We start from the raw sequence: 24,114 nt of genomic DNA, 5'->3' as shown, positions 1-24,114 counted from the left end.
TCATCAAGAGGCGGTTTTGTGATGCCACAATAAAGCAGGCTTCAGAAAATGGGTTCCTATTTGTAAGTACAGTGGGCTAGGTTTCAGAGGTGAGTAACAGATGCTCTTCTACAAGGTTTCAAGTTCTTTCCTAAGACAGAAAGCTATTTTTAAACTTAAGCTGCTAGATGGAGCAAAAAGATCTTGGATATAATCTTGGGTAAAATAAACAGCTTTCTGTTCTGAGAACAGCAAAGGCCCTGCATTAATACTTTAATCAGAATACACAGCAGGTTTATAGGAAATGACATTACAATGGTCCCTGTGAAAGAGAAAATTACTTTCCTGAGTTATCTGAAAATTTCTGGGAAGATTCTCATATTCTTCCTTTATTTGCATGTCAGGCAAGGCAGTTTCATGGTTAATCATAGGCGATAATCAGGTTTTACACACCTATGGATGAAATTCTTCTTCTCTAAATACTCCATTGCAGAAGAGATCTGAGTGGCCATGTAAAGCAGTACAACTGCAGTCACCTCTTCTCGGTTGCATTCTCGGAGATAATCAAGCAAGTTCCCATAAGGCATGTATTCAGTCACAATGTAAAATGGTGGCTCCAAAGTACATACACCTGATAGTTCAAATAGAGCTTGCTTTATTAGTATATATTCAAACACTCCAAACCACTTTGGCAAGAATAATGGACAATTTTTAAAGTCTAGTTCAGCAGTAATGTTTTCCTTTCTTGCCATGTCATTCTCTGAAAATAATGCAGGAAAGTTAAGAAGCTGGCTGATAGGAAGTCTACTTCCATTGATATCACACTCTGGAAATTTACATGCATTTTGAGTATGTGTCTGTTTGAGCAAAAGCAGAGTTACTTGTATTAATTCCATAAGGGGTCAGGACTACCGATACTTCTAGAGTTCTGTACATGCCCACAATTCCCATCATCAACTGCATGCTAACAATGTTTATCTAAAAGTAATAGCAATTGTGCATATGTTGAAGGCTATGTGAGCCCAGACTCACATAGTAATAATGCTTTTTAAAAAGACTGGGCTTCCCTGGTGGCGCAGTGGTTGAGAGTCCGCCTGCCGATGCAGGGGACATGGGTTCATGCCCCAGTCCGGGAAGATCCCACATGCCGCGGAGCGGCTGGGCCCGTGAGCCATGGCCGCTGAGCCTGTGCGTCTGGAGGCTGTGCTCCACAACGGGAGAGGCCACAGCAGTGAGAGAGGCCCGCGTACCACAAAAAAAAAAAAAAAAAAAAAAAAAAGATTATAACTGTTTCTATAGTTAAGAATTTCACTAATACATGGAGGACTCCTTGTAAAAAAAAAAAAAAAAACCAAAAGAAACTATTTCCTTTGGGATAGTTTGCTGCAATGAACACCCGAAGAAACTGGCCCTATTTTTAAAAGGGCAATTGTTTCAGTCAAAGGTTTCTCTGTGATCTGAATAGGTGAGAAGCCAATCTATCACAGCACAGCACTTTCTGCTTGTAAAGGTAAACTGATGGGTGGTCACAATTTTTCATCTTAGTCCTTTGCTTAATGCCTCTTTATGACTGTGATAAAAGAAGGACTTTAATCATAGTCCTTTGCTTAATGCCTCTTTATTTTGCAAAAAGTTTGGGACAGTTTTTGGTTTAGTATCATTTTGAATGATTCTGAACTTTGGTCTGGGGCAATTACCATAAGCTGGGCAGTTTTTTTTTTTTTTTTTTTTTTTGCGGTATGCGGGCCTCTCACTGTTGTGGCCTCTCCCATTGCGGAGCACAGGCTGCGGACGCGCAGGCTCAGCGGCCATGGCTCACGGGCCCAGCCGCTCCGCGGCATGTGGGATCTTCCCGGACCAGGGCACGAACCCGTGTCTCCTGCATCGGCAGGCGGATTCTCAACCACTGCGCCACCAGGGAAGCCCTGGGCAGTTTTATACATAGCAATCAATCCAGGTCACTGTTTGTTGGGTAATTTTTAAACACAGAGACTGCTAATTAAAACAACAACCATTTATTGAAATAGATTTGTACTAGGAGCTTCCACTATGGTGATTCAAAAGGAGGATTTGGAAAAAACAGGGGATTAGGGGACAAGTATCTTTGAAGAAACCTATGGTTCAGGCAAGCGTCCTCACCTAATAGTTGTACCAGATTAGGATGCTTGATTTCCTTCATCACTGCAGCTTCTTTTAGGAATTCCTCCACCTCCATAGTATCTTCCTGGAAAGGGAGGAAGATAAGAAAGAAAAAGAGGAAAGGGACAAGCCCCATCTTAATTATTTGAGTCAATTCACAATCCTAAAACTTCAGCTTTAAAAGGTGGTATCTTTTGAATATTTTAGCACTTACTTCAAGAAATGTTATCACAAAATAATATGCTCTATACAAGTCCAAATAAGAAAGAAAAATGTCTCCTTGAATTTATTCAATATTTGAAACTGGAGTAAAATTTAGTAGGGTGAGTAAAATTCAGCAATCATGTCCTATCACAACTGAAACACAAAAGACTTGGATAGATAACTCAGTTCTCTGCTAGTTTACTTCCCTACATACCTCAAGCCTCTGAAAGAGGAGACAGAACAGTTAGCTGTTTACACATTTGTCTTCCTGACAAATTTCTTAAGGAGCAAAGTATACCTGCAAGGCTGTACATACTGTTTCACACTCAGAACAAGCACTTAATAAGTGCTTGCAAAAGAACTGACTACTACTCATAGGTGAAGAGCAGTCCTTTCGAGTGACATGCCAGAGCTACTGAGGCATATGAGGAAATCTTCAGAGAATGGAATGAGTGACAAAACTTGTAATTCGATATCAGGATGCTTAAAGGAGAAAGAGGGTGGCATCAGGAAAAAGATTTCTGTGAATATGAAGAACAAGAAAAAGTGATCTAGTCTCATGGAGATGGGAGGAGCAAGCAGCAGGGAGATAAAGGACAGAACAAGAAAAGACAGTGCCCATGATTCTCCAACAATGCATGAAGAATTCTGTCCAGCAGGGGTTGTTCTGAGGAAGGAAAGCAGCTTGCTTTGCTTTTACAAGTAATAACGTGCTTCTAACCTCCCACCAAGATCTACATCAACAGCCTCCAGAGACAAACCTTCCCCACATGTGGATTTCACTGCATTTCAGTGAATAATCTGCCCCTGCATTGTCAGCAACAGCACCAGGGTTAATCATCACAATTTGCTGATGTGCTTGGCACCAATGGGTGGAAAGCATTCCAAAGCTAAAGAAGGGCAAGCTGATTATTTCCAACTGATTCAGCACAAAAGAAAAAGATGCCTGAAAACTGTAATTCTCAGCAACCCACCTTCAGTGTTTTCACAGCAACAGTAAGGCTATATTTCTTCCAGACGCCAACGTAAACCTCTCCATACTGACCACCCCCAAGTTTGTGCTTCATGGTAATATCTGTTCGTTCCATTTCCCATTTGTCATGGATAGGGGACACACCGTAGACTGTAGGCTTATTACACTTGGGTGCTGGGTAGTGTAGTGTTGTTACCAGTCCATCAGCCACTGTGGAGTGATGGTGAACAAGCTCGGCCAAGGTGCTAAAGCGGCTCTCAGCAGTTACATACACCTGGTGAGGAGAGTGGAGAAAAGCTAAACCAACCTGGAAGAGGTCATTATTTCACTGGTCTTAAGATATGAAAATAAGCAGCACTATACACAATAGCCAAGACATGGAAACAACCTAAATGTCCATTGACAGATGAATGGATAAAGAAAATGTGGTACCTATATACAATGAAATACTATTTGGTCATAAAAAAGAACAAAATAATGCCATTTCCAGCAATATGGATGTGACTAGAGATTATCATACTAAGTGAAGTAAGTCAGAAAGAGAAAGACAAATATCATATGATATCATTTACATGTGGAATCTAAAATATGACATAAATGAACTTATCTTTGAAACAGAAACAGAATCACAGACATAGAGAACAGACTGGTGGTTGCCAAGTGGAGGGGGGTGGGAGGGATGGAGTGGGAGGTTGAGGTTAGCAGTTGTAAGATTTATATATAGAATGGATAAACAACAAGGTCCTATGGTATAGCACAGTGAACTATATTCAGTATCTTATGATAAAACATAATGGAAAAGAATATAAAAAAAGAGTGTCGATATATGTATAACTGAATCACTTTGCTGTACAGCAGAAATTAACACAACATTGTATAGCAATCATACTTCAGTTTAAAAAATATTGATTAAAAAATATGAAAATAAGGAATTATCTTATTGAGGTAAATGGAAGAATTAAACCATGATGGCAGAGGGAAACAGAACTTCAGTTTAATCTCATTTAAACCACTCTTCCTATGGTTCTTAAAGTAGCTCTAGTCTTGAGAGGGAAAAGCTTCCAAAATCTCTCTCTGGATCATCAAGATCACTGGTCTTCAAATATTTTTATGCAAAAAGACTATGGAACCCATATATATGAGATAAAGGAAGAGAAACACTGATTAAAGTAGGTAAAAGAGGGGACTGGCTTCCTGTAAAAGTTTATGAAATACCACCTCAGAATCTTGCACAGAACATAATTTGAAAAACACTGATTTCAGTTTTTTTGGTAGGGAGAGGGTATTCAAATATCTTATAATTTTTATTTCATTAAAATATGCTTTTGAGTGTCTAGGCCATTTTACAAAAAGCCATAATTTTACTTCAGAGAGTTGTTAACAAAATAGTAGTTAATTTGTGATAAGCAGTAAGAAGTATAAAGTAAGATAGCAGTCTTTGGGCTTTATCTCCCAAGGGAGCTTGCTTATTTTTTTAAAAAAGAAATTTCTAGTGTATACAGAAGAGTATACAATTAATAAATGGAGAATTGATGATTTCTACAAAGTGAACTCACCCATGTAAACATCTCCCACATGGAAAGTTATAATATTACCAGCACCCAGAAGCCTCCCTCGTGCCCTCCCAGCTATTTACCCCTGCAAATGTAACCACTCTGCTGCCTTCTAACACCTTAGATTAGCTTTGCCTGCTTGTGAACTATACCTATACAAATGGAATCACACAGTAAGTACTGTTTTGTGCCTGCTTTCTTTCACTCAACTTTTTTTGTGTGATGTAATTCATATATCACACCATAAAATTCATGATTTCAAGTGTACAATACAGTGTTTTTCAATATATTCACTGGTTGTCCAACCACTACCACTATCTAATTCCCGAATATTTTCATCACCCTACAAAAAAAACCCATACGCATTAGCAGTCATTCCCACTCCCCTTATCCCCATCCCCTGGCAATCATTAACCCCTTCCGCTCAACTTTATGTGTATGAGATTCATCTATGACAGGGGTCAGCAAACTTCTCTAGAGGACCAGATAGTAAATATTTTAGGCTTGTGGCCATAGCGTCTGTCATTACTCAAATCTGCCGTAATGTTGGGAAAGCAGCTGTAGACAATACATAAACGAATGGGTGTATCTGTATTCCAATAAAATTTTATTTACAGAAGTAGGCAGCTGGTGGGTCACAGTTTTTCCTGAGAGTGTGTGTAACAGTACTACGTTAATTTTGCTGTTGTATGAGATTCTGTTTTACGAATATACCACAATGTATTAATTCATTCTATTGTGGTTAGACAGTTGGGTGTTTCTAGTTTCTGACTACTATAAATAATGCTGCTGTGAACATTCTTGTACATGTCTTCTGTACACATATGCACTCATTTCTATTGGGTATACAACCAGAAGTAGATCTGTTGAGTCTCTCTTATACCATCACTTATCTGATTCTATTGGGTTTCATCAAGAAAAAATATGTCTGTAAGGTGATGCAAAAGAGAAAGAAAATTAATAATTTACTATCTCCTACTTTTTACCAGCCATTATGTTTTATGGAAATTATCTCACTGAATCCTCACAAGAATCCAATAATATGGGATGGGAAACAGGCTTAAGGTCACAATGTTAATAAATGATGGAGTTACCCAGCAAACCAGATGTGCTTGCTTTAAAGCCTGTGTGCTTTTCCCCTACTATGCATATCACAAAGAGAAAGAGTGGAAGAAACAATTCAATCTAAATTTACTGTTCAACAGAAGAACTGACATAAGCCTATACTTTACCATTTATAAAGTAAAATAGTTCCATTCTAATATGGCCATTTCTAGATGGTTGGTCTTTCTAACATATAAACTGCTAAATGACTGATTGAAATATTTATATTAACATAAATTAATGATCAACATCAGTCTCAGAAGCCTAAATTCTTACTCGGTAAACTTTCTGGTAGAGATCATTATCATTTTCATAGATACAAGAATTCTAAATAATGTACTAGATGCATACATGCATACTTGTATACTGATGATGAGAACAGTTAACTATACAGCTGTTTTCTTCATTCTTCACCTTCAAATCTAGCTCATCATTAAACTATTAACATAATAGTGTTTTTAATTTCCATTACCATATTCTTTTGAAAAGAGTAAGCTCTCTCTCACATGCCAATAGCTCAAACTCACGTCAGTGATTAGTTTATTTCATGTCAGACATAAAAACTATATTCTTTAGTCGTTCTGAATATTATTTCTAAAGAGCAGCCAGTCCACACCTAGAGGCGGCTGCCAGCCAGTCTTACCTTGCCATCTGTGGTGGTATTGATCCTGTAGTGATACACACGCCCCTCATACCTGAGCGAGATTGACAGCTGCCCAGGGCTGCTCTCACTTTCTCGCACCAGGAAGCTGCCATTGATTAGACTGCTGAGTAGGTACTCTGCTGCACTGCGAGACACAGGTCCATGGTACCAGGAGTGTTTCTCCAGGCTGTTCACTGGGGTGATATAGTTGCTTGGCACCCAGCCTTGGCCATTCTTAGAGCGAACTTCACTCCACTCACCATTCTGGTTGTAACCAAGGACTCGTAGCTTTTCACCTAGCCAGGAAGTCATCACAGAATGAAAGAAAAGATGTTAAGACTATCTCAAATGGAAGCAGTCTACTGTCAAACTTAAAACTCATTGAAAAATGAATCAAAAACTTTTAAGCCAACAAAATTTTTAAAAATAGTGAAAACTTGGCTGTCACCATAGCCTGATTGATATCTTTAGCACATAGCTTAAACAAAAGCAGCATAGTTAAGAGATGGTTTTCTGACATTACCTACAGAGTTTTAAAGGTTTTTAACCAGAAACTCCATGTATGCAACTAAGGTAACATACAAAGATTAAAAGGTTACTCAAATGTCTGGAAAATGACACAGTCTCACTCTTCAAAAAATGAAATTAATTTTTTCCTCAAAACAGTCAGTCAGGGAATGTATCTTATATATTGTTCAGTGTTAACCACAATCAAGGATTAGGGATAAGACATGTAAAATACAAAGTAACTTCTAAATTTCAGTTGGCACAAAGGCTACAAAAACCATCAATACAAAAAAAGCAAAGAACAAAAAGGAACCGACCACAGAGCTTTCAGCAACATTTTCAGAAAGAAAAGTACTTGGAGGTGGAGTTGGGAAGTGAGGACTCCCGAAGCACAATCTTTTCCAGGACTCAAGTTTTAAAAGTTAGAATTTCCCAATTTCCCTCCCATTCCCCATGATGAATTAATCACCCCTATCTGCTCCTCTCAAATCAGTGTGTGGCAAAGGGAAGCTGAGTCTGAATTTGGAACCCAAGACACAAGTTACTCGGAGTTATCTTTGCTATCAACTTCAATGTCCTTGATCTAATAAAGCTGTGAACATCAACTTTAGACTCCCCAAACATACACCCTGCACCTGTACTTGCAGCACAGGCAAAACAGGGAAGGTGAAAGAGGTATCATTAGTGATAAATGATAACTTAAAGAATCCTTATAAGGTCTTAGGATCCCATATCTGAGATGCAAGCCTTCTTACAGAGTTCACATTGACTTCTCAGTGTCAGGAAACAGAAGAAAGCCAGAGCAATCAAAAGCACATGGCTCAGTAGTTATCAGGCAAAGGCTGTTGAGGAAAAACTCAAAATTACTATTCTGGCAGCCATCTAACTTTTTTCAGCGGTCTACAGAAATGTTTGCCATAGGATAACTTTCTATTAGCCCCTAGCACCTCACCCAAGACCCTGGTATGAGAGACATTCAATGAGAAAAAACATGAGCATATGCTGTGCACACTGCACACACACACACACATAAAAAATATATATATACATATAGGTATATAGTAGTGTATGCGCATGTGGTGGTGGAAATGCATGTGTACTGATAAATACATATCTGCAGGGGAAAAAAAACCTTACGGCTGCCAGAAAAGCTAAATAAGACTCGTCAGTCTGTAGCTTTTCTCCACTACTCTAAGAGAATGAGAATTAAAGACTAAGTTCTTTACCACATACATTACTGTTGCTTCCTTACAAAGAACTGATAATGACATGTCATCATAATCAGGATACAGTCAAACTCCCTAGGTTTTTGGTTGTTTGTTTTTCTCTTTTTAGCAGTTAGGAGAATTTTCCACTCTGGAAGTTTTGAATACCATGGAAATTGACAATGGATATAAACATTGGCCCTATTGCCAGAGGAATCCTGGGAGAACTTTGTTTTTTAATTCAAGCAAAATATTATCTTTGAAGAAGGAACTAAAATAAGTACTGCTATTTTATTTTTAAAATATTTTCTTGTCTTTTAAAATCATAAATTAGCTTTAGCATGACATTGTTATATATTAATAAGAACCTGGATAAAAACCTGGCATTTCGTAGGTTTTAAAAGAAATCACTGTTGGTCATAAGATAACGGGAATCCCACTTCTTGAGCTGCACACTAATAGTTGCCATTACTGGTAACTGATGAATCAACAGGCTTTCTTTATCAATGTTTCCTTGGTGACTGAGCTATCTTGGAAAATAACTGACATGAAAATTATATTTAGGAAAGAAGGTTCTGAGTCTTCACTTCACCAACTTCTCCACTGAAGCATCTTAAGGTAAAAGAGTGTGTCGTAGCCCAAAGAGACTACCTACCACACAGTATAAAATGCTTTTGAAGTCCTTTGTTTTATCCTAAACCTGTGTAAAATTTTCCTCCCATCATAAAAAACAGCCCCCCACACACATGTACAAATACCATCACCAACCTGCTGCCCCAAAATCTTTAAGTAAACTGATGTTAGGAGATAATAATGCGCTTTACTTTTCCTGTACTTTTGAAACCTCCTTGCACAGGTACCTCTGGGACATACCCATACCCCCATTTGAGAAACTCAGTTTTAAGGATTTCTGCTTTTGAAGAATCTGGCTGGATTTTAATAATTGATGTATATAAAAATTTTATTTAATGGTAACATTCCTTGAGTGGAGACCTGTCTTCTTAATTTGGTATATGCATTCCCATTTAATACCTCATTCTGAACCCTCACAAATAAAAAGAATATGTTCGACAAATAATCATTTAAGTTACATTTTCATTTAGCTAAAAATTATCCTGAATCTTATTTTTTCCCAGTAGGGAGCTTTCATAAATGCAAAAGACAAGAAAAGCTTAAGCAGATTAGCAATCCAACTCACGTACACAATGAGAATGTCGTATACTATTTCTTTCTCAAAAAAGTTTCACGTTTTCTGTCCTTGTTCAAAAAACAATAATGGTTGGTTTTACCTGGACATGTTCTCGATGTTCCCTTTGATAAAAATTTACTACTGAAAATAAACTACTACTCTGTTGAGAGTGTTACTACTATAGAAAACCTTCCTACTAGTCCTTTCACTAACCCATATAAACACAAATGAGAGGTAAGTTGTCTAGGCCAGTGCTAATCAAAGTAGGTCCGCAACAAGATGCTTGTGCCAGAATGTGAATCACTGGATTACTTTCTTCCTGCTGAAAGTCTTGTTCCAAAAAAGGAAAATGTCAGCTGAACCAAATAATAAATAGTGTACTTATCAATACAGTTGTTTTACATTTTGAGTGAAAGTTCTTAATCTCAGTGCAGACTGGTAATGAATGGTTCTCAAGTAGGTAGTCAGTCCACTAACGACACTTAGAGTAGCATTGGGGTCTGGCAACATGACATCTTAGCCACAGTTCAGAGAGAAGAGGTGTACGGTAAACCTCACCTTTGTGGCAGGTGAATGCTGGCATATTACGTATAGTACAGAATTGTACTATACGTAATGAGTTAAGTTTATGTATATATCGTGTGGTGTTTTTTCTAAAGTACTTCGTCTCATTCTAGCCTTAATAAAAATCCTATGAAGTAGATAAAGTGGCATTATCCCCTACACAGGTTTAAAATACAAGAACGACCCAAAGGTATGTGGGTCCAAATTGCCTAGTTAATTTTAGTCAGAGGCAGAATCTAGAATACACCCCTTTATTTCTTTCTTTCTTTTTTTTTTTTTTTTTTTTTTTTGCGGTACGCGGGCCTCTCACTGTTGTGGCTTCTCCCGTTGCAGAGCACAGGCTCCAGATGTGCAGGCTCAGCAGCCATGGCTCACGGGCCCAGCCGCTCCGCGGCATGTGGGATCTTCCCGGACCGGGGCACGAACCCGTGTCCCCCGCATCGGCAGGAGGACTCTCAACCACTGCACCACCAGGGAAGCCCCACCCCTTTATTTCTTAACCACTAATAAAAACTGAAAAGTGAGAGGATGTTACACAGAAGCTCACCTTTAGTGATACTCAGTGTGTTATCACCACTTGCTACGAAATCATAAAGTGCAACAAAAAGATTAGGGTCACTCTCAGTGGCTCCAAGCAAGTTCTCCTTGGAGCTCCACCTGATGGCTTCATTCAGGGCCTGGGGTTCAACATCACAACCATAGGGGCGGTGCAAGGCTTCTGAAAGACATAAAGAGAAAGGAGTTCACAGTAAGTCCAAGAGATGGAAATTCCTTTGAATTCAGTACATACACAATATTTTAGCTGCTGGCATTATACTGATGGCTCCAGGGTGGAACAAAATTGTACACGTAGTTGTGTAGTCATGAAGAATGAGCAAAATAGCATCATCTCCTAAGCAGGAGAGAAGTCTACTTGTTGAAAATACAACAAGATAGAGAAAAGAACACAAAATGAGCATTTGGCTGTTATCTGCATTAACCAAAATCAGAAATAAATGAATAGGAAAGGCACAGTTTCCTCAAAATAAAAAAAGAAATCTCAAAAAGAAATGGCAGTTCATTTTATAAAACACACAAGATATTTTGTCTAGGTGACGGTGGTTTTAAGAAGGAATAGTTATGTTTTATAAGTCCTCCCAAAGTACCTTTCTCCCCTTATTCTCTCCATATAAAACAAATTGTGGAAAAGATAACAGAGATTTTAAGAAATATGTACAGATTGTATTAATCCAGGCCTTCCATTTACATATAGAAAATTACAGAAATAGTGCTTTTAAATTTTTTTTTTTTTTTTTCGGTATGCAGGCCTCTCACTGTTGTGGCCTCTCCCGTTGCGGAGCACAGGCTCCGGACGCGCAGGCTCAGCGGCCATGGCTCACGGGCCCAGCCGCTCTGCGGCATGTGGGATCTTCCCGGATCAGGGCACGAACCCGTGTCCCCTGCATCGGCAGGTGGACTCTCAACCACTGCGCCACCAGGGAAGCCCAGAAATAGTGCTTTTAGAAAAAAATCCTAAAATTATCTATTAAATAACAGAAAAATATTTTGGTTTAATACAAAATATTTTTGGCATCCCAAAATACCTTTGTGTTACCATGCACTGTCTATAACATAACAGCTTTCAATTGTTAATTGTTTTAATGAAAAAAAAATTTTTACCCTATTTTCTTTTCCTAAGTGGTACATTTTTATAAAATAACTAACTTAGGGCTCTAGAAAATACTGCCAGCAGTGGACATGATTTATTGAGTTTCTATCATGTGTACTGGCTGAAGCCTTGTAAGACCTGGTTTCTTCCTCAAGGCATTGTGGTTCTTAGATTTAGTTATACTACACAAACCGGTGATCCCTATACCATCTTAAAGATCACCTGCTTCTCACAGTTCAGGATGATTGTACAAAAAATACACTCATCTTTCAGTAGCAATGTTCTTAATCACTAAAAACTGGTTTTTGTGGCAATCTGCCACTATCCAACTGCCTCTGTCATAAAACAACACTTTTCAAGTATGTCTCTCTCTCCCTCTCCTTCCACTCATTTTTAATTTAAACTTGGTTTTATCATACATGAACAAGAAAAACCCTTGAATCTGTGATTTTATTTCTTTTCCAATCCATTCCCTCCTCTCCTTCTGTACTGCCAATGTCTTAGTTCAGATTCCCATCATCTCTCACCTGGACTACTGCCTCCAGTCTTGTCTCCCTCAAATCCATCCTCCACACAGCTGGCAAAGTGATCTATTTAAAACAAAAATTTGACCATGTCACTCTTCTTAAGATTCTTTAATAGTTCACCATCAAGCTAAAATCTCTTTAACATGGCCTACAAGGTCTCTTATGATCAGATCTCTACCTATTCCTCCAGCTTCACCTCTCCCCCATTCCACACCTGAAATTTTACATCTGAACATACACCATGATGCTTCCTACCTTTTTGCCTTTGTTCACATAGTCCTATCTACCTAGAACGTGAACTCATTCCACCCTTTTTTTTTTTGACTAGCTGACTTCTATTCATTTTATTGATATAATACTCAACTCCAATATAACCTCCCCTTGGAAGCCCCACATGCTCCTCCTCCCTGTGCTCACAAAAGCATTACACTTGCTGCAGTAACACCTCCTATCTTTATCCTCAATTTATGTTCGTTTCCCCAACTTCACAATGTGCTCCTTGGCATAAGAACTGTAACTCTTTTCTAGCAAGAGTCACATAATATGTGTTCAGTAACTGTTGACTGAATGAATAACCAAATTACACAAAAATATAAGTGACAGAAAACATTGAGATGTCTTTTAAACTTAAAATAGCATTAACCAATGTTTTTAAAATGGCTTCATAACCGTATCATATAGATAGAAATTCCTCTTATAGGTTGGATGTTCTTCTAACAGTTTATTTCACTTCTTCACATTCCTTCCTCCTCTTAAAAAGAATATATTTTTTAAATTTCACAGCTAATTGTTTTACATTAAGAATGTTACAACAAACCTGAAGATATGTCCATAAGTCCTGAAAAGTTAATTTGAAACAGATTACCTTGCTTCTTGTTTAAATGCAGAATTATAGTGAATAGGAACAGCTGTATTATATATACTAAGATAACAAATTAGGATTACCAAACAAACAAAATACTATATCATATAAAACATGCTTCAAACTGGTCTCAGGTACTATGTTTTTCTTCATTCTAATGAAATATTATCTACTCTAATGGAATTTCCATTGGGCTACTTTATTAAAATGAAAAGAACCGCCAAAAAGAAGTACAGAGAATATTCTAATATTTTTTAGGTTCTGTACTGAATATCACATGTTCCATCCACAATGATAAATGTTTCTTGCCAGTGATAGTGGTAACACATTACAATGTTTTATGATTATTATTTGATTTAATGATTGTCAAACAGTTCAAGTATATTTCCTTCTTTTTAGATAAAAGAAAGTCCCCCTTATTTGACATTGTAAGAGGAACAAAAATCAAGGGTAACAAGAACCTCTGTACTACCAAGTCAGAAACAGTAATCAAGTAGACACTGAATGAAGCCAACTCTTAAATCCTATCAGGCCAAAAACAACAAATACTGTATATTTATACCTTACTTTGTGAAACCCAGTATATTAAAAATCTAAGACTTACAAAACTAATGATTTTAGTGAACATCTACTATACAGTAGGCACCATGCTGGGCCTCAGAATATAAAGATTAAAAATCACTAATAACATTATTTGGACTTACTATAAAAAAACTAGCATCCATTCTTTCCCCCAAATGTGCTGCTCTCACAGAATTTTCCACCTCAGTTAATGGCAAGTCCATCTTTTCAGTTCCTCAGGCCAAACACCTTGGAAGTTTGAGTACAAACTGTAAGATAAATAAGCTCTGGGGATCTAGTGTATAACACAGTAATTATAGCTAATAATACTGTATTATAAATTTTAAAATTGCTAAGAGACTAGATTGAAACTGTTCTTACCACAAAAAAAGAAATGGTAATTATGCGACATGATGCAGGTATTAGCTAATGAATGCTATGATGGTAATCATCTTGCATTACCAAAGTGTACCAAATCAACACTTATGTATTATTATACCTTAAACTTACACAATGTTACATGTCAATTATATCAATAAAGGTGGGGAAAGAAAAACAAAAAACCTTGGAATCATGACTCCTTTTTTGCTCTCCAACACAACATCCAATCCATCAGGAAATCCTATTGGCACTGCCTCCAAGAATATATCTGGAATCTATCCATTTCTCACCCCCTCCACTACTACTGCCCTGTTACCAGCATCACCTCTCAGCTAGATTATTTCACTAGACTTCTAACTGATCTCCATGCTTCTTATCCTAGCTCTCTACTGTCTATTCTCAACACACCAACCAGCTTTTAAAGCATAAGTCAGATTGCTTTACTCCTCTGCTTGAAATTCTTTGATGGCTCCTTATCTTGGAATAAAAGCTAAAGTCCTTACAAGGGGCCTGCAAGGCCCTTTGCAACTTACCTTGCCCAATTCATCTTCCTACTATTCCTCTCCCATTTTACCTCATTCTGACTACTGGCATCCCTGCTGTTGCTTGAACAAGACAGGCACACTCCTTCCTACCTCAGGACCTTTGTGTACTGGCTTTTCCATCCACTTAAAACATTCTTCCCCAAGACATCCACATGGCACTTCACTCAAATGTTACCCTCTTGGTACGGCATTCTCTGACCATCCTATTTTAAAATGCATCTACTCCTGACAACACTTCCACATCCTCCACGCCTCCTTTCCTAATGTATTTCTCTCCATCACTTTTTAAAAAATATATAAATTTATTATTATTTTTTTGGCTGTGTTGGGTCTTCGTTGCTGTGCGCAGGTTTTCTCTAGTTGCGGCAAGTGGGCTCAGTAGTTGTGGTTCACGTGCTTTACAGCACAGGCTCAGTAGTTGTGGCACACAGGCTTAGTTGCTCCGCAGCACGTGGGATCTTCCCGGACCAGAGCTCAAACCCATGTTCCCTGCATTGGCAGGCGGATTCTTAACCACTGCACCACCAGGGAAGTCCCTCCATCACTCTTATTACCACAAAATATGTAATTTATTTATCATCACATTCACATCAACTATTACCTCACCCAACTAGAATATTAGTTTCAAGAGGACAGATATTTTTGCCTGCTTTGTTCACTAATAAATTCCAAGCACCCCAAACAGTGAATGCATATAAGAGGCTCTTGAAAACAATCTGTTGAATAAATGAACCATGCATACTCCTATACTCACAGAGGATGCTATGAGAGGACAGAATAAGAAAACAAAACTCTGCAGTCAGAAAAGGTTTCAGAGAAGAGAAAGCATTTAAATTGGATGAGCAGGAATTCTGCTCTGATGATAGTAGAATGACAGACTGTCAAAGTACAAGAACATATCTATGACATGTGATTCATCTGTACTGGAGAGGAACTCCATCAAGCTCAAAGGAGGATTTTTAAAGGCAAGTCAGCTTCTTAAAACCATGTTATTTGACAAAAGGAGAAAAGAGAATGAGACCTATGACACAATTTTATGAAAACTTAAAACATATATACGGGCCAAAAAATACCATACATTTCTGTAATATATACAAAATAATAAATACAGGAAAAGAGTCATTTCTGAGACCAAAGTACTAAAAGAACCACAATGTGGAAAACAATCCTTTTTATTCCCCAATCCCCTTCTTCCCATCTCTGGTTTCACAGTCTTTCTGGTCAAGTCAAAAGATCTTATTTCCTTCGTTTCTTCTTTCTTCCCACTCGTTTGTTCTCACAGTACTAAGGCTCTATTTCCTGTACAATCCGCCTGCACAGGATATCCACTTAAACCCCATCCTACCCACTAGCACCAAACAAAAGGGGAAATTTTCCAAAGACAAGAAACATCCTAACATTTTCCTGAGGCCAGGAATGAACATGTTTTAAATTATAAAGAGTTAAAAAACTAAATGGGGTAGAGCAAGCTAAGGAATGAAGACAAAAAGAGGAGGGAGGACCTATAGGAAGTAAGTGCAACCATGTTATCCAGTAGGTCTAGTCTATGCTACTTTCCTCATCGGCTTAAGACAGTCAAATCTGGATGATTCAGATGTACTGCACCCGCCCAAATACAAGTGTGTAGGCTAGGAATGTTTTATTTTTGAACAATGTCAAGCGACTACTATACATGAGGTAACCTGACAGTGAGTTATCTTTCATTACTCACTATTGTTGAGGTATATCATGAACTTAAGATGACACAACAGAAGACTCTAATTTTTACTTATGGGATACAGAACCCAGGTAGCAGAAATACATTGTGACTATTAAGAAAAGGTAATTTTATTACTTTTTTCTACTAATACACTTGTAGGAAACAATAAAAATAAGGTAAAACATAGAAGTAGCAGCTTGTACAAAGTAAATTATCAGGATTAAACAAGTTAAAATCCAGAATAAAACTCAAATTCAGAGATAATTCCTAAATTTAACATTTAATGTTTAATTACTGTTTAAATAATGTCTAATGTTTAATTAAAATTAATGTTTAATTTTATTAAAAACACTTTTTACCAATTAGTCATTCAATAACTTTTAGCAGAAATTTCTAAGTTTAAGAAATTTCTAGGTAGAAATTTGTCAGGTAGTAATTGGAGAAATTAATATTCAAAAATTTCATTTTAGGCATTTCCAAGCATTTTTACGAACCCTTATCTTGCTAGAATTCTACTTTGTCTGACTGCATATTCTCTAAGAAGCTAATACTTTTTTTTTTCTTTTGGTTGCACCACGCAGCTTGCAGGATTTCAGTTCCTGAACCAGGGGTCAAACCCAGGCCCACGGCAGTGAAAGCACAGAGTCCTAACCCCTGGACCACCTGGGAAGTCCCTAAGAAACTAATACTTTTTTAACACCTCTTTTAAAAACTGTGTAAGGTGGTTAGATAAATCAACTGTTCTCAATATCAAGCCATATGTATCTTAATACTACAAAATATCATGTTATTCATTTCTTCTTTCATTCAATAGGTACTTACTAAGGCCCTACTATGAAATACCAGGAAAAAAAAAACACATGAAGCTTCACTGGCCAAGAATAAAGATGATAATAGTAGATAATATTAATTTTTTGAAATCTCCATTCATGCTTGATTACTGTGATTATATACCCTCCCCAAACTATCACCCTTATATCATACCTGTCAAGTTGGGTAGAGCAGTTTCTGAGGCCTCACTGCACAGGCAGCAAAGCAATGTGTCCTGATCTCTGCCATAACAATTAGGTAGAAGCAGAGCTGTCCCAAAGACCATTCCTCTGCCCAGAATCACAAAAGTTTAACTGATCTATGTACAGAGGAAGTCTTGGAATTCCACTCTCTGACAAGCAATACCATATGCATGTGACACTCACTCATGTACTCAGTAGCAAGAAGGAACCAATGGAAGGGTAAGCATTTACAAGTCCCAAGTGGGTGAAGAGTTACATAAAGGAAAATGTCTAGTAATTAGCAAAACATTGAGTCAGAATGGAGATACTTCAAAACCTCTGGAACATTTTGAAAAAATAAGTAAAAACCGACACACATGAGTAACAAATAATAAAACACGTAGGGATTAGTACATATAGATGGGGTTTCATTCCTAAGTGATAATGAAGTGAGACTGTAGAGAAAAGTTTCCTTGAAGAAAACGCTTTTACAATAAAAGTGTTTACACTTTTAAAAGAGAGGAAACGCCTAACAAGACTCATCTTTTGCATCACTTAAATTAGTTCATGAAACCACAAATCCAAAGTCAAAGAAATAGTTACAATCTGATTCATAAGCACAGAAGCCAGGAAATGACGGCCTTCAGTAAAATTCTGACTCTATTATAGCTTAATAAAGGTTAAAAACATGGCATGATAGTGCTGAAAACTTTTGAGTATTAAAACTTTTAAAATTGAAAGCCTAATCTTTGTTAATACATAGGAACAAAGTTAAATAAAACTTAAGAACCTTATAGGAAATTAGTAAAATCTACAAATGATGGATGACTTCAGTGGTATAATCTACAAAAATAATACAAGAATGTGTTACTGTACACCTAAGAACACTCATTGATTCAAGAAATATTTGTTAAGTACCTACTATGTACCAGCCACTGTGCTTGGTTCCAGGTCAATAAAGGTAATGGTAAAATTATAGGTAGTAGAACTGAAATAGCCTTCAATAAAGATGTTACAAAATTATAATGTAAACTTAAAGAAAGAATGACTTTGATGTAGGTAATTATTAACAGTGTAAAAAAAACAAACATTATGCACTCCAAGAAATTAACCTTTATGAAGCCAGTACTGTTAACATCATGGGGAAAGCAAGAGTTAAATGACTAATGGGTTGCCTCAAATTAATGACTCAGAATTTCAAATACTGCGTTGAATTTCTCCTTGCCTAAATTACACAAAAGGCAAAGGAGCTCCATAATTCATATTTTATACATATCTATATTCTACACCATATGATTTACTATTTAATCAGTAAATCTGCTATTTAAATTACCAATAATTAATAGTTACATTTTTTAAGGCTCCTATATTGTTACCAGGAGTACAGAGGGAATGAACAAATAAACAAAATGTGGTACATACAACAGAATATTATTCAACCATAAAAAGGAATAAAATTGTAACATATGCTACAACATAGATGGTCCTTGAAAACATTATGCTAAGTGAAATAAGTGAGGCACAGAAGGACAAATATTGTATGATTCCACTTACGTGAAATATCTAGAAGTTGTTCTAGTTCTGGAAATGGATGACTGTACGTAAGGCTACTAAACTGTATACCTTAAAATAGTTTAAAAGGTAAGTTTTATGTTATGTATATTTTATAATTAAAATTTTTTAATTAAAAAATAAGAACTACTGACGTTTCCAAAGACCTCTGTTATGTGGGTTATGTCTATCATTATTTATCATATTTGAAATTAAAACTGAGAAACTGTAATATTAATTTTAAAATAACAATAAACTCATGTTAACATATTTATTAAAAATAACTACCCTTGAAAAGAAAATTAAGAGGTAAGAGTAACATTGTCATTTTTTGCAAATCTCTTTAATATCTAGCTTAAAACAAGATAGTAGAATCTTCATTCTGCATTTGACCTGTTGTGATGTTATTTTTGTTTAAGTATATGAAAATCTTATTGCACAAAGATATGGAGGTATAAAAGGAAGGTATATTTTAACATTCTTTCAGATTATTATGGATATTCTTCTTTGTACCACACCAAAACTCAACAAAGGTTAACTGTAAATTGAAATCTGAAACCATAGACACAAAAGTTTCATAATCTGTCAAATTAAAATTTGTTGGTTTATCTTGTACTTGGAATGGGTCTATTCTGTACTTTGCATTTTTTAACATCATGCATTGATCATCTGGAAATCATGATTCACTAAATGTTGATATACTTTGTTATAAAACATTGAAACATCCTATTCATTACTATCACCATCAATCGCATCACAAAAGTTTTAAGTAAGAAGTTGTCATGATCAGAAAGATGGTTACTAATTTTATTAAATTCTAATTTTTACTTAAAAGCTCAAATTCTACCATTTCCAACAATTAATACCTGTCTTCTTTGAAACAGCAAACTCACTTCATTCATTTTTGAGAAAATGTCTACCAAATCCCAAATCTGAATAGTTTGTCGTTCAACCTTTCAAGTGAAAACAGTGTTCCATGAAAAAAGCAGCCAGTTCAGCTCAAAACACAAAAAAATTGCACATGGCTCTCTCTAAATACAGCCACAATATTTTGGCAAGCAGCAGAAGTACTTTATGCGTACTTTACATTTTGTCACATAGAATACTAAAAAGACATGTATCTGAGAATCAAGATTTTTATAAAATTAATCATTTTTACTGCTTAATCAAGGAAATTTTTAAGTAAAACTGTTTTGTTAGACTTTTTATTTTATATTGGAGTATAGTCGATTAACAATGTTGTGATAGTTTCAGGTGCACGGCAAAACAACTCAGCCATACATATATATGTATCCATTCTCCCCCAGACTCCCCTCCAATCCAGGCTGCTATGTAACACTGAGCAGAGTTCCCTGTGCTATACAGTAAGTAGGGCCTTGTTGGTTATCCATTTTAAATATAGCAGTGTGTACATGTCAATCCCAAACTCCCTAACTATCCCTTTCCTCCACCCTTTCCCCTTGGTAACCGTAAGTTCATTCTCTAAGTCTGTGAGTCTGTTTCTGTTTCGTAAATATGTTCATTTGCATTTCTTTTTATATTTCGCATATAAGCAATATTATGTGATACTTCTTTCTCCGACTTACTTCACTCAATATGACAATCTCTAGATCCTTCCAAGTTACTGCAAATGGCATATTTCATTTTTTTTTAAATTGGACTATAATTGCTTTACAATGTTGTGTTAGTTTCTGCTGTACAATGAAGTGAGTCAGTTATATGTATACCTATATCCCTTCCCTCTTGGACCTCCCTCCCACTCCACCCCCCATCCCACCCATCTAGGTCGTCACAGAGCACCGAGCTGAGCTTCCCAAGCTTTATAGCATGTTCCTGCTAGCTATCTATTTCACGCATGGTAGTGTATATATGTCAATCCTAATCTCCTAATCCGTCCCACCCTCCCGTTCTCCTCCAGTGTCCACACGTCCATTCTCTACATCTACGTCTCTATTCCTGGCCTGCAAATAGGTTCATCTATAACATTTTTCTAGATTCCACATATATGCGTTAATATACGGTACTTGTTTTTCTCTTTCTGGCTTACTTCACTCTGTATGACAGACTCTAGGACCATCCACAACCCTACAAATGACCCAATTTCATTCTTTTTAACAGCTGAGTAATATTCCATTGGATATATATACCACATCTTCTTTATCCATTCCTCTGTTGATGGACATTTAGGTTGCTTCCATGCCTTGGCTATTGTAAACAGTGCTGCAATGAACATTAGGGTGCATCTATCCTTTCCAACCATGTTCTTCTCTGAATATATACCCAGCAGTGAGATTGCAACATCATATGCTAGCTCTGTTTTTAGTTTTTTAAGGAACCTCCATACTGTTCTCCACAGTGGCTGTACCAATTTACATTCCCACCAACAGTGTAGGAGGGTTCCCTTCTCTCCACACACTTTCCAGCATTTACTGGCTGTGAATTTTTTGATGATAGCCATTCTGACTGGTGTGAGGTGATATCTCATACTTTCGACTTGCATTTCTCCAATCATTAGTGATGTTGAACATCTTTTCATGTGCCTCTTGGCTATCTGTCTTCTTTGGGGAAATGTTAATAATGTTGAGCATCTTCTCATGTGCCTCTTGACTATCTGTATGTCTTCTTTGGAGAAATGTCTATTTAGGTCTTCTGCCCATTTTTGGACGGGGTTGTTTGTTTTGATGATATTAAGCTGCATGAGCTGTTTTGGAGACTAATCCCTCATTGGTCACATCATTTGCAAGTATTTTCTCCCATTCTGTGGGTTGTCTTTTCGTTTTGTTTATGGGTTCCTTTGCTGTGCAAAAGCTTTGAATTTAATTAGGTCCCTTTTGTTTATTTTTCTTTTTATTTCCATTACTCTGGGAGACAGAACGAAAAAGATCTTGCTGTGATTTATGTTGGAGAGTGTTGTGCCTATGTTTTTCTCTAAGAGTTCTTCAGTCTCACATTTAGGTCTTTTTCTCTGTCAAATCTGAATGAAGGCCTTGCTGTGTAGAGTATTCTTGGTTGTCAATTCTTCCCTTTCATCACTTTAAATATATCATGCCACTCCCTTCTGGCTTGCAGAGTTTCTACTCAGCAATCAGCTGATAACCTTATGGGAGTTCCCTTATATGTTATTTGTTGTATTTCCCTTGGTGTTTTTAAATATTTTTTGTCTTTAATTTTTGTCAATTTGATTTTTATGTGTCTCAGCATTTCCTCCTTGGGTTTATTCTGACTGGGACTCTCTGTGTTCCTGGACTTGGTTTACTGTTTCCTTTCCCATGTTAGGGAAGTTTTCAGCTTTCACCTCTTCAAATATTTTCTCTGGTCCTTTCTCCCTCTCTTCTCCTCCTGGGACCCCTATAATGTGAATGTTGGTGCGCTTAATGTTGTCTCAGAGGTCTCTTAGGCGGTCTTCATTTCTTTTCGTTCTTTTTTATTTATTCTGTTCCGTGGCAGTGAATTCCACCATTCTGTCTTCCAGGTCACTTATCTGTTCTTCTGCCTCAGTTATTCTACTATTGATTCCTTCTAGTGTATTTTTCATTTCAGTTATTGTATTCTTCATCTCTGTTTGTTCTTTAGTTCTTCTAGGTATTTGTTAAACATTTATTGCATCTTCTAAATCTGTGCCTCCATTCTTTTTCTGAGATCCTGGATCATCTTCACTATCATTATTCTGAATTCTTTTTCAGGTGGATTGCCTATCTCCACTTCATATAGTTGTTTTTCTGGGGTTTTGTCTTGTTCCTTTAACTGGGACATAATCACCTGCCTTCTCATTTTATCTAACTTTCTGTGATTGTGGTTTTCGTTCCGTATGCTACAGGATTGTAGTTCTTGCTTCTGCTGTCTGATCTCTGGTGGATGAGGCCATGTAAGGGGCTTGTGCAAGCTTCCTGATGGGAGGGACTGGTGGTGGGTAGAGTTGGGTCTTGCTCTGGTGGGCACTGACCGTGCTCAGTAAAACTTTAATCAGCTTGTCTGCTGATGGGTGGGGCTGTCTTCCCTTTCTGTTCATTGTTTGGCCAGAGGTGACCCAGCACTGAAGCCTAAAGGCTGTTTGGTGGGGTTAACTGCAGCCCCCAGGAGGGCTCATGCCAATGAGTACTTCCCAGAACTGATGCTGCCAGTGTCCTTGTCCCTGTGGTGAGCCACAGCTGCCCCCCAGCTCTGCAGGAGACCCTCCAACACTAGCAGGTAGGTCTGGTTCAGTAGCCTATGGGGTCACCGCTCCTTTCCCCTGGGTACTTGTGTGCACAAGACTGTGTGTGTGCCCTCCAAGAATGGAGTCTCTGTTTCCCCCCGTCTTGTGGAAGTCCTGTAATCAAATCCTGCTGGCTTCAAAGTCCAGTTCTCTGGGGATTCTTCCTCCTGTTGCCAGACCCCCAGGTTGGGAAGCCTGACATGGGGCTCAGAACCTTCACTCCAGTGGGAAAACTTCTGTATAATTTTCCGCCGGTTTGTGAGTCACCCACCTGGCAGTTATCAGATTTGATTTTATCATGATTGTGCCCCTCATACCATCTCACTGCAGTTTCTCTCGTCTTTGGATGCAGGGTATCTTTTTTGGTGGGTTCCAGCATCTGCCTGTGGATAGTTGTTCAGCAGTTAGTTGTGATTCCAGGGCTCTCACAAGAAGGGGTAAGCACACATTCTTCTACTCTACTCTTCTTCTATTCAGAGTAGAAGAATTTTCATATTGAATTCAAGTTTCATATTGAACCAATATGAAAACTGACTTTTAACTGCAAGAACGTGGCAGCGACAATGCAATGACTACTAGGTGCTGTTTAATGTCACTACTTTGATTTCTATTAAGGGCATAAACATCTTACCTACAGTGCTTTGGCACCATCAGTGCAAATGTCAGCACAGAGATTTGTTGAACACAATCTGTTTGTTTGTTTGTTTGTTTATGGCTGCACTGGGTCTTCTCTGCTGCGTGCGGGTTTTCTCTAGTTGTGGTGAGAGGGGGCTCTCTTCGTTGCAGTGCGCAGGCTTCTCACTGAGGTGGCTTCTCTTGTTGCGAAGCACAGTCTCTAGGCGTGCAGGCCTCAGTAGTTGTGGTGCATGGGCTTAGTTGCTCTGTGGCATGTGGGATCTTCCTGGACCAGGGCTCCAACCCATGTCCCCTGCATTGGCAGGCAGATTCTTAACCACTGGGCCACCAGGGAAACCCCACAATCAGATTCTGAGAATTGCTGCCTCTAGGATATCCACCTGAGTTAATGTTTCATTTATTTTCAATTTTTAAGCTCTGCTTTTAAAATTTCATTTCATTACATAAAATATTTACA

General features: G+C 37.6%; 1 protein-coding gene across 14 annotated transcripts in view; it reads right to left on the bottom strand.

The window, feature by feature from the left end:
* ABL2 (ABL proto-oncogene 2, non-receptor tyrosine kinase) overlaps nt 1-24,114 on the bottom strand; it is a 136,743-nt gene that overhangs the window by 20,977 nt on the left and 91,652 nt on the right. For 6 of the 14 annotated variants that reach the window (XR_010840119.1, XR_010840117.1, XR_010840118.1 and 3 more), the window contains exons 2-6: nt 10,608-10,778; nt 6,596-6,891; nt 3,297-3,569; nt 2,119-2,203; nt 433-610 (exon numbers count right to left, since the gene is read on the bottom strand). Coding sequence is in view for 10 of the 14 variants with exons in the window: in XM_067030938.1 (XP_066887039.1) it covers nt 433-610; nt 2,119-2,203; nt 3,297-3,569; nt 6,596-6,891; nt 10,608-10,778 (1,003 nt within the window). In the remaining 4 variants the exon portion in view is untranslated. Of the gene's footprint in view, nt 1-432; nt 611-2,118; nt 2,204-3,296; nt 3,570-6,595; nt 6,892-10,607; nt 10,779-12,235; nt 12,299-13,801; nt 13,843-17,267; nt 17,398-24,114 lie in introns of those variants that run through there. The other 8 variants (XR_010840114.1, XM_059056189.2, XM_059056240.2 and 5 more) reach the window with 4 other exon arrangements.

Source organism: Kogia breviceps, chromosome 1, assembly GCF_026419965.1.
Source record: "Kogia breviceps isolate mKogBre1 chromosome 1, mKogBre1 haplotype 1, whole genome shotgun sequence".
In the NCBI taxonomy this organism is placed as follows: Eukaryota; Metazoa; Chordata; class Mammalia; order Artiodactyla; family Physeteridae; genus Kogia; species Kogia breviceps.
Note: the sequence above shows the minus strand (reverse complement) of the source record. Positions and strands in the feature narration are given on the sequence as shown.